This window comes from Perissodus microlepis, chromosome 5, assembly GCF_051167445.1.
Source record: "Perissodus microlepis isolate ML-2025 ecotype Zambia chromosome 5, ASM5116744v1, whole genome shotgun sequence".
NCBI classification, from domain to species: Eukaryota; Metazoa; Chordata; class Actinopteri; order Cichliformes; family Cichlidae; genus Perissodus; species Perissodus microlepis.
In genome coordinates, this window is record NC_140465.1 from 18,532,086 (window position 1) to 18,549,812 (window position 17,727).

At 41.3% G+C, this 17,727-nt stretch overlaps 2 protein-coding genes across 2 annotated transcripts in view; both read left to right on the top strand.

Moving 5' to 3' along the window:
- nbl1 (NBL1, DAN family BMP antagonist) overlaps nt 1-1,412 on the top strand; it is a 6,354-nt gene extending 4,942 nt beyond the window's left edge. Inside the window, exon 4 of the mRNA XM_084928466.1 lies at nt 767-1,412. Within this exon, the coding sequence (XP_084784592.1) occupies nt 767-1,045 (279 nt within the window). The 3' untranslated portion in view covers nt 1,046-1,412. The remainder of the gene's footprint in view (nt 1-766) is intronic.
- Nucleotides 1,413-5,563: 4,151 nt separating this feature from the next.
- tmem88bl (transmembrane protein 88b-like) lies at nt 5,564-16,891 on the top strand. Its single transcript, XM_084928467.1, has 3 exons — nt 5,564-5,793; nt 6,972-7,266; nt 13,552-16,891. The coding sequence occupies exons 2-3, from the start codon at nt 6,973-6,975 to the stop codon at nt 13,777-13,779; spliced, it is 522 nt and encodes a 173-aa protein (XP_084784593.1). The 5' UTR covers nt 5,564-5,793; nt 6,972; the 3' UTR covers nt 13,780-16,891.
- Nucleotides 16,892-17,727: the final 836 nt, after the last annotated feature.

The window sequence follows — 17,727 nt, forward strand, 5'->3', positions numbered from 1 at the left end:
TTGTACCTTGGAGCAGACAGCCGTTACCAGATAGTTTAATTAATTTCTGCACGTTTTTTGTTTCACAAGACAAGACGGGGGAAAAAAATGCCTTCACGCTCACACCTTACTGTTAATTATCTGAAAATGGACGTCTGCGCCTGCGGTTGTGATTGTTGTTTCAGGACTTTAAACAGAATTCAGTTTGAGGCAAAACAAAGTCAGCTCTCATGAAAGTGGATACTGCTCCCCGCTGCTTTGGCTCTTGATAAAATTGCTGAATGATCATTTTCATTGGATAATGGAAACAGTGAGGGGGAAGTTGCGTGAGGTCTGGAGAACTGGCTGAGCTTGTGTAACTCTTGGGTTTACGGAGGGGGGTTGTGTATTTTTCTGTTTATTTGATTTTCCGGCTTTTCCCAGTATTTCATTATTCCATTGAGTGTCATAAACTTTGTATGAAAACACAGATCCAGCAAAACAAAAACAAAACTATGAACCAAGAGTCTGGTTAGTGGGACCAAAGACACATTAACGCATTCACAGGAGTCCATCTTATAATAAGCATGTTAAATAGGAGGTGATGGAGGAAAAACTATAAGAAAATACTCTTATTTAAACATAAAATATATTAACACACCTTGAGATTATTCAAAATAACAGCTTAACTTAAATACTATACAAATCAATGCAAGGAAACAATAAATATTTCATCTTTCTGCTGAGTTACTTTCAATTCTCAACTCACTCTTTACACATGCATGTGTGCAACTTTGTGTTGGCACAGGTGACGCTGGATTGTCCGGGCAGCGAAGACTCTCCCCGGGTGGATAAGCTGGTGGAGAGGATCTTCCGCTGCAGCTGCCAGTCGTGCAGTAAGGAAGGTGCCCAGGAGGGGGCGGTGATGCAGCTGTATCCAGCAGACAACAGCCTGGATCCTGTCCCGTCTTTATCAGACAGCGGGGTTCAGTCTGACCGCCTGCCCCACACAGACACGCACTCCTACAAGCATGCTCAACTACACACAGACCATCACTCACTACCACACACATCAGACGGGGGGTAGGTCTGTAATCTTGTCGCTCACTCCAGGGGACTTTGCCGCCCTCCCCACTCTCCCCCGACACTGCATCCTCTGTACCAAGCTGTAGTATTTTAAAGGCACTTTGAAGATATGACTTCACTTTGTGTTAAAGCGTTTCTCTAAAGGCACACACACACACACATACACACACACACACATTCACAGAGTCATGTTATCAGACGGTGTGTATGAACTCGTCCAAACGCAAAAGCCTGTGCACTCTTTTGTTTGTTGATTAGCACATTCATGTGTGTGTTTGTGCATCCAAACATGACTATAGTCTGTTAATAAGCTGCAGTCTTTTAATCTGCTTCAAATTCATTAAAGTCAGTTGAGATAACTCTCTTTAGTTGTCGTGTTTATCTGAAAGCTTTCCTGCTGCTCTGTCACTTTTGTCTTTTATTTTTTCAATGTCACAAGAAATAAAACTGAAAGCGCTTTGTTTGTGTTGACTCAAAGACCCACTTTCAGCTTCCTGTCAGGGACTACAAAGATGAAGCTGTGACTCTATTATGTGGTTGTTGTGTGACTCTTGGCCATGGCCACATGGTCTTGTTTTATTGTGACCAACAAAAATGTAGCCATGTCAGACTTTTAATAGATGCTGGTGCCACTTACTGGAGCGAAGAAAAGCTGCAGGATGAGACCCTCCTGCTTGTTGGCCTAAATCTGATCTCAGTGCCACAGAGGAACTTTTCCCTGCACATTTACTCAATTATCTACTTTATTTATGGTGCTGCATTTAAGGGATGTGGTCGTGTTTTTCCAGTCATCTTTAAAAAATTCTGATATGTCAGTTTTACGTTTATGGAGTTTTCATTGAAGTTATTTGGCAATGAAAGATCATTTTTTGAGGGTTCTTTATTCAATACCACTTTATAATTCTGATCCACTACATTTATTTCAGAATTTTAGTTTCTAAAAAAAATACGATTTTGTATTCAGAACAGATCAAAAACTTCAGATTAGTTGTTAAATATAGTTGTGCTCCGACGTTTATATACACTCATCATAGGCGTTAATGTCATGGTAATTCTGAGCATTCTTTGAACTGCTGTTTCTCCAGGGTGGAACGATTGTGCAGCACACATCCTTTGTGACTTTAAAAAAAAGAAAGAACTGGGGGCACAAGTTTTAATTTTCTATAATCGGCACAGGGTCAAAAGTATACATGCATCCCCACTAATATTTGGTTTTTAGTTGGGACACATTTGATAGCCATTAACAAGAATCGGCAGACTTCATTTAAACTCACTGGTTTTGTGAAGTTCTGAAGATCTAAGAATTAGATTTGTAGCTTTACAAAAGTTGGGAAGGTCAGACAAGAGAAAGTTGAGCTATTTATACAGATAGATATGATGGGAGGAATAAAGATGAGGCATTCAAACATAATAACACTGTACCAGCTATCAAGCACGGTGGTGGTACCATCATGCTCTGGGGCTGTTTTGCTGCCAGTGATATTGGTACATTGCACAAACTTGTGCTCAACTTGTATTTCTTAAGCCATTAAAGATACATGTTGTACAAATATATACACATTTATCTATATATTACTAGTCGTACGTGTATATATGTGTAGATTAGTAGGCAGCATTTATTAAATATCCTAATTTTATTATGACAGAAGAACATACAAACTCCACACAGATTCAAGCCCAGGACCCATTTCCTGTCAGAGCACTGCACTAACCACTGAGCACCATTCTGCACTTGTATAGTTTTTCTTCAGTAACATTTTATACAGGATTTTACATGTAATAGAGTACACAGTGTGCTTGCACTGCTTCTTAAATAAAGGCTTTGACTATCTATTTCATCACTGCTATCAGCGAAATGATCCTTTTCTCTGTGACTGCAAAGTAAGGAATGGGGTAGAAAAACCACAATCCCCATTCTGGCCAGCTAATGCAGAGTACGTATCTGACACAAAGACTTTCAGTACAAATTCTGTCTGTGAGTAACTTGCTAAAATACAGTGATGTGGTGCAATTAGTTTGAAGAAAATGCTGATGTTTAATATATACACAAGAAACATGCAGGTCTGTTCTATGCTTTGTTCAGAAAGTTCACAGGTGCTCCAGCAGATGTCAGCAGATGTCACAGGTAGAATCCAGAGAGGCGACATTTATCTTGCACTTTACTTACAAAATCTTCCTCCACACCATCTGCAGCGTCTCTCCACTGCTTCATCAATCAATCTTTCATCTCCATTTCTATGTCCAGGCAATGTCTTTTCTCAGCTCAGTTTCATATCCTCCTATCTTTTTCTCTTGTTCGGTGTAATTAAATTTGAGCAGCGAAAGGTTGACTGTCTGTCTGTGCTGGAAAACAAATCGATCATCTTCTTATCTGCAGCCACACAGCTGACAATGTTCTGAGGACTGCAGAGGGAGAAACTTGCAGGGATATTTATGAACATATCACAGCCTTCTTTCCCCCCATTCAGCTTTAAATGTGTTCTGTTTTCAAGCTCATATACTAAGCAAAGGCAAACACCTCTCTTATGTAATAAGCTCTTAACTGTTCTTTTATTGTATGCATTTTCTGATCTAGTTTAGTTGCACTGGATGACTGGAGCTTCTTCTTTTTTTGCCTGTAGAGGATGTGTAGGCGTGTCCTCTGGGTTGTTTTCAGTTCTATGAATTTAAGCTCACCCTAATCTGATTTTCCTGAGATTTTATCTGATTATCTGACAAGACTGGCTTACATTCACTTCTATAAACTACAGCAAAGGTCACTTGATTGGACAGACACCAAGATAAATAGGTCTGGGCTGTGAGTAGCCAATGATGTAGTACAACTGTTTAAAAACTGATAAAAATACATGGTGCTATCACTGTCCACTCTCTTTATTAGATATTAGCTATCATTTATAAATGTAATAATGAAGAACATAAACACTGACCACACCCTGGAGCACATTTCTGCATCACAGAGAGAAAAATGTGGTCTGTGAGCATGAAAAGTGACGTATCTATGGTCTAAATATATCTTTTTATTATGCTGTTTTAAGCTTACAAATATAGTAAACACATATATTTGTGTAAACACTCAGACAATTTATTAGGTATAGCTTGCTAGTGCCGTGCTGACCTCTCTTTTGTCTTCAGAGCTGCTTTAGTTCCTCATGGCACAGATTCATGAGTACAGGGAACTCAGTAACATGTTGACCAAACCAGTTTGAGATGATTTGAGTTTTGCGACATGGTGCATTATCCTGCTGGAAGCAGTGACCGGAAGATGGGTACACTGTGGTTATAAAAGTGTGAACATGGTCAGCAACAAAACTTAGGTAGGCTGTGTTAGTACTAAGGGACCCAAAGTGTGCCAAAAATACCCACGAACACCATTATACCCCCACCAGACTGAACAATGATAAAAGCCAGGAGGGATCCATGCTTTCATGCTGTTAACTCTAAATCCTGACCCTACAATCCGAGTGTTGCAGCAGAAATTGAGGCTCATCATATGATCACAGAATTTGGTGAGCCTGTGTGAATTGTAACCTCAGTCTTCTGCTGTTGTAGCCCATCAGCTTGAAGGTTTGACATGTTGTGCATTCAGTTGCTCATGTGCTCACCTTGGTTGTAATAAGCTGTTATTTGAGTTACCGTTGCAGTCTCATCATTCTCTTCCGACCTCTGGCATCAACATGAGATTTTATGTTGGTGAAAATCTCATCTTTGTTATTTGTCATTTTGATGGTCAGCTTGGACGTCAGCAGGTCGTCTTAACCATGTCTACATGCCCAAATGCCCTGAGTTGTTGCATTGTGATTGACTGATTGGATATTTGTGTTAATAGGCTGTTAAATACATTGTACCTCATGAAGTGTCCCGTCAGTGTATGTGTTTGCCATTTATGGAGGTTTTCTCATTTGTAACTAATGGCTTAAGTAACGGCTTTGTATATGAGATATGCAATCTTTTCATAGTTTCTATCCTGAAAAATAAAAACTCAAGTAAAGTTAAACTTGAGTACAGTAACAAAGTAGTACTCCGTTACTTCCCACCTCTGATCTTAAGGTAAACTCAAACTGTTCAGTATCTGCGCTTTGCCTGTTAGGAGTATTTCTAGATGTAAAGAAATGATCGCTCAGCCTTTGGTAAGTAAAGCTTATAAACATCAAACATCACTAAATGTTTTGGATCAAATTTTCTGCATCAACAGTGCATCGCTGAGACGAATGTAAATCACAAAGCAGATGAAAAGAGAACGATTTTCCACAATCTGGCAACTAACTATGAACAACTAATGATTAAACAGTAGATGACGTTTTTAGGTGAAACTTTATAGAGAAAATGTAGCAACAGCGGTGTCGTGTAACCATGACACCATCCTCCTCCTCCTCTGTGGCCCTCCCTGTTCACTTTACTTTGTCGTTGATAAAGGGGTCTTGTGAGACACTGTCCCCCCCCCACCACCACTATACAAACACTTAGGAAAAATAGTCCAAGCTGTCAAGCAACCGCGTGAGCGCGCACTTTAACATTGGAGAGCGCGCTCCGGAGTCGCTCGCTTCCGCGGGCGCACAGAGGATCCTGAGAGTGCAGCAGCATCACTTGAGCAACGCAGGCTCCGACTCACAGGTGCTCCTCTGCCGCTGCTCTGCTCTTGAACTGGCACCTGCCATTATATTTGCTCGGGAACTAAAAGTTCAGAGCCGATTGCTGGGAGAGAATTTTCTCAAACACACAGGGATTACCGCGGTTTACAGCTACATCAAGGTAAGAAAAAATAATTCTGCTTGTTTAGTGCGTGCGATTAGAAGAAAAACCAGTGTGATGCTAAAATAAAAAAAAAAAAAAAAAAGATTTCAGTGGAGTCAATAAAACGGACCTAGAGGGAGCAGAACATACGAGTGGCTGACAAATTAAAGGAAAACGGAAAGTCTTGGTAAGGTGTTGGGTCATGAGAACTGCTGCGGTGCACTTTAGCATTGATTGGTAGAGGAAGCATGGACACCACATTATCCAAAACACCAAAAGTGGTGTTTTGGATAATATGGTGGAGAACACTGGCTTACAAATCTGTCCAGAGTCACCCATATCGGTTCATTTGTATTGAGAGCTGGTGACTGTAAGGTCACATGGGTCAAATCATTTTCCTACTCATCAAACCAGTCAGTGAGCCCTGGTGCCCTGTGGATGAGGGACATTTTCCTCCTGGAGGAGACCACTCCCATCAGGATTAAAATCTGTAATCATTTAAACGTTGGTACGGAGGGATACAAGTGGACAAAAACAATTTGCATCCACAGCAAAACAGACTCTGTTTAAGGGTCTTTTATTTTCCTTTAATTTGCCACCTACATGGATGTCCATATGTGGTTTGTGTCTCTAGCTCAGCAGCAGGTCGTTTAAGCTTTAAACATTCAGTCATTCAAGTAAAAAAAGAAATGTATTTCTTTTTGGCTTTAGTGACAAAGGCGTGATCGAAGAGATCGACCAGACGAGTGACGGGAAGATACTGAAAAAGTGTGGATACAGTATGTGTGTGTAGGTGAATTCAATATAGGCTTTAAGTTCCCATTTCCATGGTCTGATGGGTTATTGGCTGGTTGAATGGAAAAGGAGGCAATTCAGGGACAGAGCTCTGTTTGCACCTCAATTATTTAATTTAAGTTTCAAAATTCAGCAGGCATGCATATATAATTACAGCATCCAGCCTGGAGAGGATACTTTAGCTACGTATGGTTGTTTGAGTCAACATAATAGTGGTGATAAATAAAAAGAAATGGACTGGTTAAACATGCAGATATTGTCCATGAATGTAAAATAGGCTCAGTTTAAATAGCCACAGTAATGATGTGCAAGATTTAAAAAAAAAAAAAGACTCCTGCAGCACAGCCTCATTCTGTAGCTCGTAAAGTAAAACATTAACTCGATCAGACGCTGTCTCACAGGATGTGTGGTATGGACGTGGACCTGGATGACGGCGGTTCTGCCGAGGAGGAGAAAGAGGAAGATTTCTGGATCGGAGAGGGCGTGAAGATGCTTCCCCCGCCTGTGGCTCACAGCGGGGGCAGCGCTTGGGGCAGCCGTAGGGGCAGGTGTGGCTGCGTGGCCTTCGGGGCGGCTCTCATCCTCTGGAACCTGTGCGTGGTCTTAGCCAGCGCTCTGCTCCTGGCTGTGGTCTTCTCTGTGGTGCTCCTGCCTGCAGGGCTGCTGCTGTATGCTGGTTTCCTCTGCCACTCCAGGGTAAGCTGTAAAAATCTGTAGCAGAGAGTGCCATTTATCACCACATGTTAGATTGCAAAGTCTTATCTGAGTTAGTCATGCCTGCGGATGAAATTTCAGAGAATACTTAGCAAAAGTTGATAGAGACACAGGGCCAAAGGGTTAAAACTATAACGTTGGACACAGGATGCTGTTTAGTGGTGTTGGGAATCACAATGGGCCCCATCGGGCAGCACTTTAACAACGCAAGATAATGGAAATTTAGATAGCCAAGTTATGCACTGAATTTTTTATTTTTACACCCCTTCAACACAGATTATGTCCCCCAACAGTCCTTTTATATTGTAAGAGTTTCCTCTCTCTCTCTATCTTGCCAAGTAGACTGAGGGAACCATCTGTCACAATACAAACACACACACGCACACGCACACACACACTAAACAAACTGGAACAACTGCTTCTGTATAACTTGTACACTGTCCTGATTTACTGGACACAGACACAGGCACAGTAAACAGTCTGCCTTCTGTAACTGTATGTTTGGAAGAGTTTATTCATTTTCAAGGGGACTTGTTATGCTCATTTCCAGCTCCATGTTTCTATTCTTGGGCTCTATCAGACCTTGCATAATCCTTGTTTATCTGGTACAGGACATTAAGGCAGTCCCTCAGTCTATCCTCTGTCTAAAACAAGCTGTTTTAGCTCAATTTCTCCATCCTCTGAGCTGACTTTCTTCTGACCGGTCTACCTCATGAACAAAAGGTTTGCACAGAGCTGGTAGCCTTAGATGACATCACACAGAGCCAAGAGTAGAAAAAACCCCAAGCTTCTGTTTCACAGGGATCAGTTGTTCATACGCTGACGTCTTTATTGGCCATGTTTAATCTGAGTGTCCACAGCACTAACGGTACATATATGACAGACAATAAGGAGAGCCTTTATTTTAACATGTTTATAATTTGGAAGAAACATGCTTACGTGCAGAGATGCAATTACAATATTTTCTGTAGCAAGTAGAATTTAGCAACTAAAGACGTATTTCCCTTGAGAGACCTTTGAGTCAAAACAGACACCTGATAATTAACCTACAGTGGATTTATTAAGTCATGGCTCCAGATAAATGGTGACGTTGCTCCATTTCTATTAGCTGAATTGATAAGCTGCTGTTTATTAAGTGACAACATTAGTGTTGCGTTTGTTACTTACATTATATCGCCAAAAGTATTCCCTCATCTGCCTTCACACGCGTATGAACTTGAATGACATCCAATTCTTAATCCATAAGGTTTAATTTGATGTTGTGCCTTTGCAACTCTAATAGCGTCAAACTTTTCCCGGTATGCCTTCCACAGGTTTAGGAGTGTTTATGGGAATTTTTGATTTTTCTTCCAGAAGTACATTTGTGATGTCGGACACAGTTGTTGGACGAGAAGGCCTGGCTCGCAGAGGTGTTCTGTCAGGCTGAGGTCAGGACTCTGTGCAGGCTAGTCAAGTTCTTCCACACTAAACTCGCTCATCCATGTCTTTCTGCACTGGTGCTCAGTCATGTTGGAACAGGAACTGGATATGAAATTGTACAAAATGTCTTGGATTGCTGAAGCTTTAAGAGTTCCTGTCGCTGGAACTAAGGGGCCGACCCCAACTCCTAAAAAACAACCCCACACCATAATCCCTCCTCCACCAAACTTTACACTTGGCACAATACACTCAGACAAGTACTGTTCCCCATGGAACCAACAAACTCAGACTGACAGATGAAAAAATGTGATTTGTCACTCCAGAGGACACGTCTCCACTGCTCTAGAGTCCAGTTGCGGTGTGCTTTAAACCACTGCGTCTGACAACGAGGCTTGGATGCAGCTGCTCGGCCATGGAAACCCATTTAATTAAGTTCTCTACACACTCTTCTTGAGCTGATCTGATGGCCACATGAAGTTTGTAGGTCTCGGCACACTATGCACCTCAGCATCCGCTGACCATGCTCTGTGATTTTACATGACCTACCACTTCATGGCTGAGTTGCCGTTGTTCCCAATCGCTTCCACTTTGTTATAGCAACACTAACAGCTGACTATGGAGTATTTAGTAGTGTGGAAACTTTACAGCTGGACTTGTTGCACAGGCGGCGTCTTATCACAGCACCATGCTGGAATTCACTGAGCTCCTGAGACTGACCCATTCTTTCACAAATGTTTGTAGAAGCAGACTGCATGCCTAGGTGCTTGATTTTACACACATGTGACCATGAAAGTGATTGTAACACCTAAATTTAATGATTTGGATGGATGAGTGAATACTTTTGGCAATATAGTGTATGTCTGGTGCCTCCACGTTTATAATGCAGGCATAAGAGGCGAGTACTTATCTAAGTGTACAAATGTATTTGGTTAAAAATACATATTTTGTTTGTATTTATGAAGCGAAAAAAAGATAAAAACAGACCCTGCAAAACAAACGTTTCAGGCACACATTTACTTGTAAAGGCTTAGCGCCCCATTAGTGCTCAGGGCTTTAATTTACTTCCTGGCATTTGCAAAGCAGGTGAAGAATTACTAGGAGTTATCAGAGACTCTGACTCTTCAAACCCTGCAGTAACATCTGACAGCGCTGAAGTAAAACTGACAGAGGAGCTGGAAATGACTACTACAAAGCAGCATAGAAACTTCTTTGAAGGCAGGCACAGAAGTCATGCCAACACTTTGAAAAGCAAGAAATGGACGTCTGATGGACGAAAAGATAAACATGAGGGACTGACACAGGCCTCGTGGTGCACCTTTCCATTGGGGAGGGTTGATGCGCACGCAGGATTAACATAGGAGAGTCAGCAGAAGAAAAATTGTAACCTGTAAAGCACCTAAAGAAACACAAACAAGTCTGAGTCATTTCAGAGTTAAAACTGAGGTTTTCAGGTTATGGAGAAAAAAACAGGAGATGCAGCTTTTGGAACAACTTGTTCAAACAGGCGAGTAAATATTCTGCTTCGAGGTTATGCTGCACCAACACAAACAAGCCTTTTTGAGAGAAATATCACAAAATTCATCCTGCAGCCAATCAAGGAAGAAAAACCTAAGTGTAAAGAGGGTTACTTCTCCGAAAGGATGATGATCCAAAATGGAACAATGCACGACTTCATGAAACATCAACTAAAGTGTTAAGAGTGGCCCTGGACTTCCATGGACCTGACCATCATTGAAAATCTCCGGCGAGATAAAAAGTGATCTGCAAGAGGAGTGGGTGAAAATCCCTGCACAGAGAGCCTCTGTTACCTGGCTGTAATATTTGGCACAGTCTATTATTTTGTCCTATTTCTTTTTAATTAAATAAAACAATTAAGCTAAAATAAGTGTTTGAATCTGTTGCTGCAGGGTTGTATGTACTTCTTTTCATTAAACAACCAACAAGATATTTGCCCAGGGCTGCCCAAATATTTGCATACAAGTCTAAGAGTCAGTTCACAAATCATTTGAGAGAAGGAATCTGCACTGCCACTGAGTCTTCTTTAACTTCTCTGGAAGTTTAGGCAAGTAAGCCCATGCCATTTGTAAACAATAGGAGGATTATCTGTCATTAAGGTTGGCTCTGGAACCTGGAGAAGGCAAACAGTCAGCCTCCAGGCCAAGTCTTCTTGGCAGCATTTTCTACATGTGTACCTCACACCTTCCCCTCAGAGGTGTTCAGACATATTCTCTGGGTTTGCACAGCAAAACAAACACGGTAACTTGAGTTTGAATGTTGGAGTTTGTCAGCATTTCTGACAGGTGCGGCTCTTCTTGTGTGAGATACACGAAATGCAGTTAAATCAGTATAGAGCAGTGGACCTGGGCATCGTACCAAGTCAGGCAGGAGAGAGCTACAGTTCGGTCCTTAGCTTACCCGATAGGTCATAAAATCAAAGCCCGGCTGAAGACCCTGGTTGTCTCAGTTAGGAGTGATTTGTGCACAGCCATGTAGGGCACTGCACATGAATTAAAAACATGCAACAAGGGGACACGGAACGAGAATATAATCACGATTAGGCCAGAGTGAATGTCAGAACAGGCCAAGCAATTACAGACAATGTCAGTCAGACTTCTTCCTTTTGTGGCAGCAGAGCATGAAGCGAGGGAAGACAAGACAGTCTGATTTGGTGCCAGCACCAGCTGTGCACAGACACACTGTCAGCACGACAAGGAGGGAAATGTACTCAGTGAAAGCATCACTTTACACTTCGCAGAGGGGTGTGTGCGCTTGCAGGTGTGTATTGAACACCGTTGTTGCTACGGTGCATTTAGAAAAAACAACTTTTAGCTTAGAATCAGAATCACTTGTGCAAAAGAAATGGAAACAACTCTAGTAAAATGAGAGTGACTCTTTACATTTAATATGTCTTAACATGCGATTTAGTCATGAAAGTGTCTCCGTTTGCATTTTTCTAACAGATTTGAGTATGAATAAAGTAAACACGTGTGAGACAAGAATGTGATGTACACTCACTGGACACTTTATTTCAGCTTGCTAATACTGGGTTGGACCCCCTTTTGCCTGAATAATAATTATAATTGTTGATGAATGTAATTCTTGGGGGTATCAATTCAACAAGGTGCTGGAAATGTTCCTCAGATATTTTGCTCCATGTCGACATGATAGCATCACACAGTTGCTGCAGATTTGTTGGCTGTATAACCATGATGTTAATCTCCCCTCCATATCACAGAGGTGCCCTGTGCTTCTTTGCAAAACCTCTCAAGCTCCAATCAGGCTGCATGGGTGTCAGAGAATTTCAGATCTCTTGACTAAAGTTCAGTTGAGTTCAAACCTAGGCTGTGGCTGAGCCACTCCTTTGTTATCTTGGCCGTGTGCTTAGGATCGTTGTCCTGTTGGAAGATAAATTTTCACCCCATCCGAGGTCCAGAGCTCTCTGAAGCAGGTTATCATTAAGGATGTTCATCTTTCCATCCACCCTGACTAGTTTCCCACTTCGTGCTGCTGAAAAACATCCCCACAGCATGATGCTGTGACCACATGCTTCACTGTAAGGAGAGTATTGTTCAGGTGATGAGCGGTGCCTGGTTACCTCCAGACATGACGCTTAGCATTCAGGCCAAAGATTTTAATCTTTGTTTCATCAGACCAGAAAATGTTGTTTCTCATAGCCCGAGAGTCCTTCAGGTGTTTTTTGGCAACCTCCAGATGGGCTGTCATGTGCCTTTTACTGAAGAGGGGCTGTGCCACACAGACCTGATTGATGGAGTGCTGCAGAAATGGTTCTCCTCTCTCCACAGAGCAATGCTGGAACTCTGCCAGTGATCATCAGGTTCTTGATCACCGGCTTTACTAAGGCCCTTCTGCCCTGATCACTGATAATGGCCAAGTTGCCAGCTCTAGGAAGAGTCTTGATAGTTCCAAGCGTCTCTCATTTAGGCCTCCTCAATGCTGCAGAATCTTTTCTGTACTCTTCCCCACACCCATGCCTTGATACAATCTTGTTTATAGGCCTACAGACCATTCCTTGAACTTCATGCCTTGGTTGGTGCTCTGACACGCACTGTCAGCAATGGGACCTTATATAGGCAGGTGTGTGCCTTTCCAAATCATGTCCAATCACCTGACTTTACCTGTGAAAAGGCTGTGAATATTTATAAAAATGTACGTGTTATGTTTTAATTTTTCTTTGTAGTACATTTCCAAGAATTTTTCATTTTGTGTTTGTGTGTCAAAATTTGAGGTGAAAAATGAATTGAATCCATTTTGAAGAAGGCTGTAACGCAACAAAAATGTGGAACACATGAAGTGCTGTATGTTTTAAGAAGAAAAACAGTGACATTTACTTTCTTTTCAACTTGAAAAACCATTTAGTAAAAAGTGGTCATCAGATGTGTCTGAATTGTAAGCTCTTGTAACAATGTCACTGCATCCTCACACAGGTGTGAGTTTCAGCTGCTAACTGTGCTTTTCTAGCTTTGTCTCTCTGCTTTTTGCAAGCTTCTGACTTTTACTATCTGACCACCTGCTGTCCTCCTCCTCCCCCCTCCTCTCGCTTGCAGGTGACTGACAGCTCCGAGGTTTACTGACAGCACTGAGCACACTCTTATCTTGCAGAGAGAAAGAGCGAGGCAGGGAGAAACTCTGTCACACCCCACTGCCCACACAGTCCCACTACTGCACCCTCAGCACACATCCAAACACGCCTCATATTTAATGAATACAAATCCTGCCTATTTGCTTTTCCACAGATGAGATGGAGCTCCTGCTGAAGCCAAAGTGCTCATCACATGTTTTGGAGCACCTCTGTCTCATCTACTCTCCCTCCTGTGTTTGTCCTTGCAGGTCCTTGATGCACCCTCTGCCATCTGCCATTATCTCGATGACAACAGCTGCTCTGCCCTCATCATCCTGGGCTTTGTGATGATGTCTCCGCTCGTGGTCGTGGCGGCGGCAGTCTTCTGCGGGCTGCTCCGAAAGTTTCGACTCCTGCTTTTCATTCAGCCAATCAAGCGCGCCTGGTACAGAGGGAGGCTGCTGGACTGGGCGGGCAGCATCCACGCCTGGGTTTGATCACAACAGAGAAGGTGGTGCTGAGGGTCACAGTGATTGGAAAGATTGATTTGTGCAAGACGAACCTGAGGGTTACAGATGTTTTGCAAAAATAGAAACATCATTATAGTCGATAAGACAGTCATACAGCTAATACTTACTTTGTCAATGGTTGTAAAAACGTTTGACATTTTTAGAAATATGTCTTTCCTCCTGTTAGTTTTGGTGAGAAGATCAATATCACCCTCATGTCTGTGTGGTGAAATTGAAGCTGCAAAGACCAGATAATTAACTTGGAATGGGATAAAGACTGAAAACTTAGATTCAGGGTGAAACCCAAAACACATACATTAATATAAACCATCTAAAAAGATATTCCAGAGCTTTAGAGGTGACAGTAGGAGGATTAAATTAGGATTTGTGCTTATCAAACAGCCATCTGCCTTCACCCTCCTCTTTGTGAGTGCAGTCACCTCTCACTGATCTCTCAGACAGAATACAAAAGTGTAACTTCTAAAATGTCAAACTGTCCTTTCAAGACCAAGACCTGTGTTATTGTGTCACATATTTTTTTATTAATTTGGCTACTCGTGGCCCATTTTGGGTAATTTTGTGAATTGTTTTTTTTGAAAATGACACTAGATGAGGGTTTGTTGGGTTTGTGTGGCTTTTACACAGAAACAGACCAGTTTTCTTAGATATGTAGTGCCATCTTACAAGAATCTTAAAGCAAAACACATTATGGGCTCATTATTTAAGTAAACCAGATGCATATTAGAACAGACGAGAAAAAAAACATGCAAACTTCTTGGAGAGTGAAGGATACCTGCTACCTAACTATGATTTTGTACAAAAACTCATATTGTTGTGATTTTGTATTGCCTGTTTGCTAACTACATGGATGTGTTTAAATGTGAGACCTTCTCAGAAGGTTGTATTTGTGGTTGCACTCGAGAACTCTCTAAATAAGAAAAACAGTCTTTCCAAGCATGCGATTAAAGCCCCGCCCACACAGGGAACAATTTGTTCGTTTCACTCCTGGTTTTGTCTCTGACAGTTGGTCACTAGCGGACATTCCAGGTTGCCTAGGTTACCCTCTAATGTACAGTGTTGTGCAAAAGTCTTGGCCCACCCTTCATTTCTTTATGTTTTGCTTCCAAAAAGCCAAACTTGATAGTAATTTTTAAAAAAGTTTTCTTGAACATCAGTTTTGTTGTTGTTTTTTTGTTTTTTCCCCCCACTCATTTTCAGTTCAATCTATAAAAATGCCAAAGATATCAAAGTTTGAAGGCATAAAATTGAATTTTTGCACCAACAAGGTAATACCCAAAGTGCTATTAGCTAAAGATTTGGCATATCTAGGAAATAGGAAAACTGCAGCAAAGACCTGCCACAGGACCTGAGTGATGCATCTATCCCTTCAGTTGATCCATCTACTGTTCATTCAAGATAATTCATTCAAATCATCAGTATATAGAGAGGAGGTCAGGAGAGATGAACAACAGTGAGTGTCTGCAGCCATCTGTAAAACAGTGGAGGCTCTGTCGTGGTTTGGGGATGCATTTCAGCAAGTGGTGTTGGAACCATCAGAAAAGCATCAGATTTTTCAGTGATCCCAAACACACCTCTAATTCAGTAAAAGCAAACCTGGCTAGAAAAGCATGCAATGAAACACACTGAAGCAGTGTGGGATCATCTTCACAGAGAACAGAAGGTAGCCAACATCCAAAGAAGAGCATTGAATGGCCTTCAAGAAGCCTGCAGAACTTTTCCTGAAGACTACTTAAGGAAATTACAAGAAAACAAGAAAGTTCAGTTCAAATAGAATTGTACAAGCTCTATACACTGCATTTCTATGTTTGCTTGCACATGTTTCGATAAATTATTGCACCCATTTGCAATTTTCTCAGCAAAATAAAAAGAAACAATGGGTGGCTTGAGACTTTTCCAAAGTTCTGTAGCTGATATCGTTGTCATGTGTCAATCAACGGCATTCCTGCCTTCTCATTTGTAGGTGCTTCAATCGCTCACCTGCGATGGGGCTTTTAGGAGACCCTTAAAAACAAGGCGAATCTTGTGAAATGCATTATAACTATAGAATTACTCTCTTGTGGTTTTTGCAGAATATGATGTTGTCATTATTTTGACAACATCTAATAGGATTTTTTCCTATTAGACATTTTTGTAAGTTATGGCCTAAAGTGTTTTTTGTGAAGTCACGAGGAACATAAAAGCTTTGATTGTGAGGATCATCCTTGAGTCGAAGCGAGTTTTTGTGCCAAAAATATGAAGCAGTTCCTTCGTGATGTTCACATGGAATCATAAACGCCCACCCAGTGGCATAAAAATCTTTCACAAAGTTTTGTCTGTTAGGTGACTTAAATTGACAGTAAAGTTTATTCCCAAGGAGTTTTACCCAATGTAGCATCATCAGCAGTCATACCTTGTGAATGTGGGGGCGATATGAAACACATTTCATTTTAATGCTTCTTTTAGATCACATTGTGCCATAAAGAAACACCCTTCTTCGTGAACACAACTAAAGTCGACAGCATGACAAAGTAATTGCCTTTCAGTGGGATCAGACTGTTAAAGAGGGATTTGAATCATCACATCAGGAGCTCATTGTGTTGCCTCTTTGCTTTCCGGTCCTTTAAATTCACCAGTGACACGCTGCACACCCTTTTATCTGTGTCCTTGCTCCATAGCTAAGTGTTCAGACTTGTGGCTTTGCCTTTCAGAAGGAAGAAATAAATCATATTTAATGATGGGCAGTGATTATTCATCCTCTGCCACTTGTATCATGCTAAATTATATGTATTTTTTAGCTTATTTACTTGTGTGTTTTGTTTGTGTTTATTAATCTGAATGTGCTCTGTTAATCCAGCCAGATAAAGAATGAATCGAAGTTAAGACCAGTGTTTTGGAGAACCGTGTAGGAAAAAGGTTGAAATCGTTTTTTTAATGTCACAGGGTTGTATACCACATCTGAAGCAAATTACTGGGAAAATTGCAGCAGCTAATTGAGGTTTATTTATTTTTTTGTTCAAAGTGAACTTTGGTGTTATCAACAAAACAGCATGTTCTGACCTTCCATCAATAAAAAAAGAGGACATCTCTTTGTCGGCATGTCTGTTTTGTGTTGTGACCTGTTTTTGAAGGTTGGAAAGCTTTGAAGATAGGGTAGTAACATTTACTTCTCACTTTCTCTCAAGCACACAAGCAGAGCACACACTTGGATACTAAGAGGACACTATCACACTCATTTCTGAGGAAAACAATATGATACAGTCTGTGATAAAACTGGGACACTGGCTGGTCACATCTGTGCAGATCAACAGAGCAAATGAGCTAATTAAAGGAAAATGTTGCCTCTGATTATGTTTTCGTCCAGTCTGTTCTCATGATTTATGCTGCCCATTAATGCAGTTCAGCACTGTTCATATTGACAAATTAAAATTATCATGCGTCTGCTTTCAGTAGGATGAATGTTTGTCTTGCAATTTGCAAAAGCAATCTTCAGTATCTAAAGGATGTAATTTTGCTTGAATGAGTCAAAACAAAATAGTCTGGAATCTTAAAACGTGTTTAGCCATGCCGCATGGTTTTATCGCAGTGTCGTCTCACTGCTGGTTTACTCAGTAATACATTTTCACCAAAAACAATAAAAAAATGCCCTTGCAGGCAGACATTTGTAAAAGCACGGGTCCTTTTGAAAACCTCACTGAATTCAAGTATGGCACTGTAACGGGATGCCACCATTGCAACAAGTCAGTTCACAAACTCTCTTCCCTCCTAGATATTCTTTACTCACTCAGTAAGTGGCATTATTGAAAAGTGGAGGCATTCAGGAAGCACAGCAACTTAGCCATTAAATAGCAGACCACATAAAGTGACAGGCCATGTTCTCCGAGTACTTAGATGAATAGTGCATAAAAGTTGACAACCCTGTGGTGCGTTTTAAGCCTC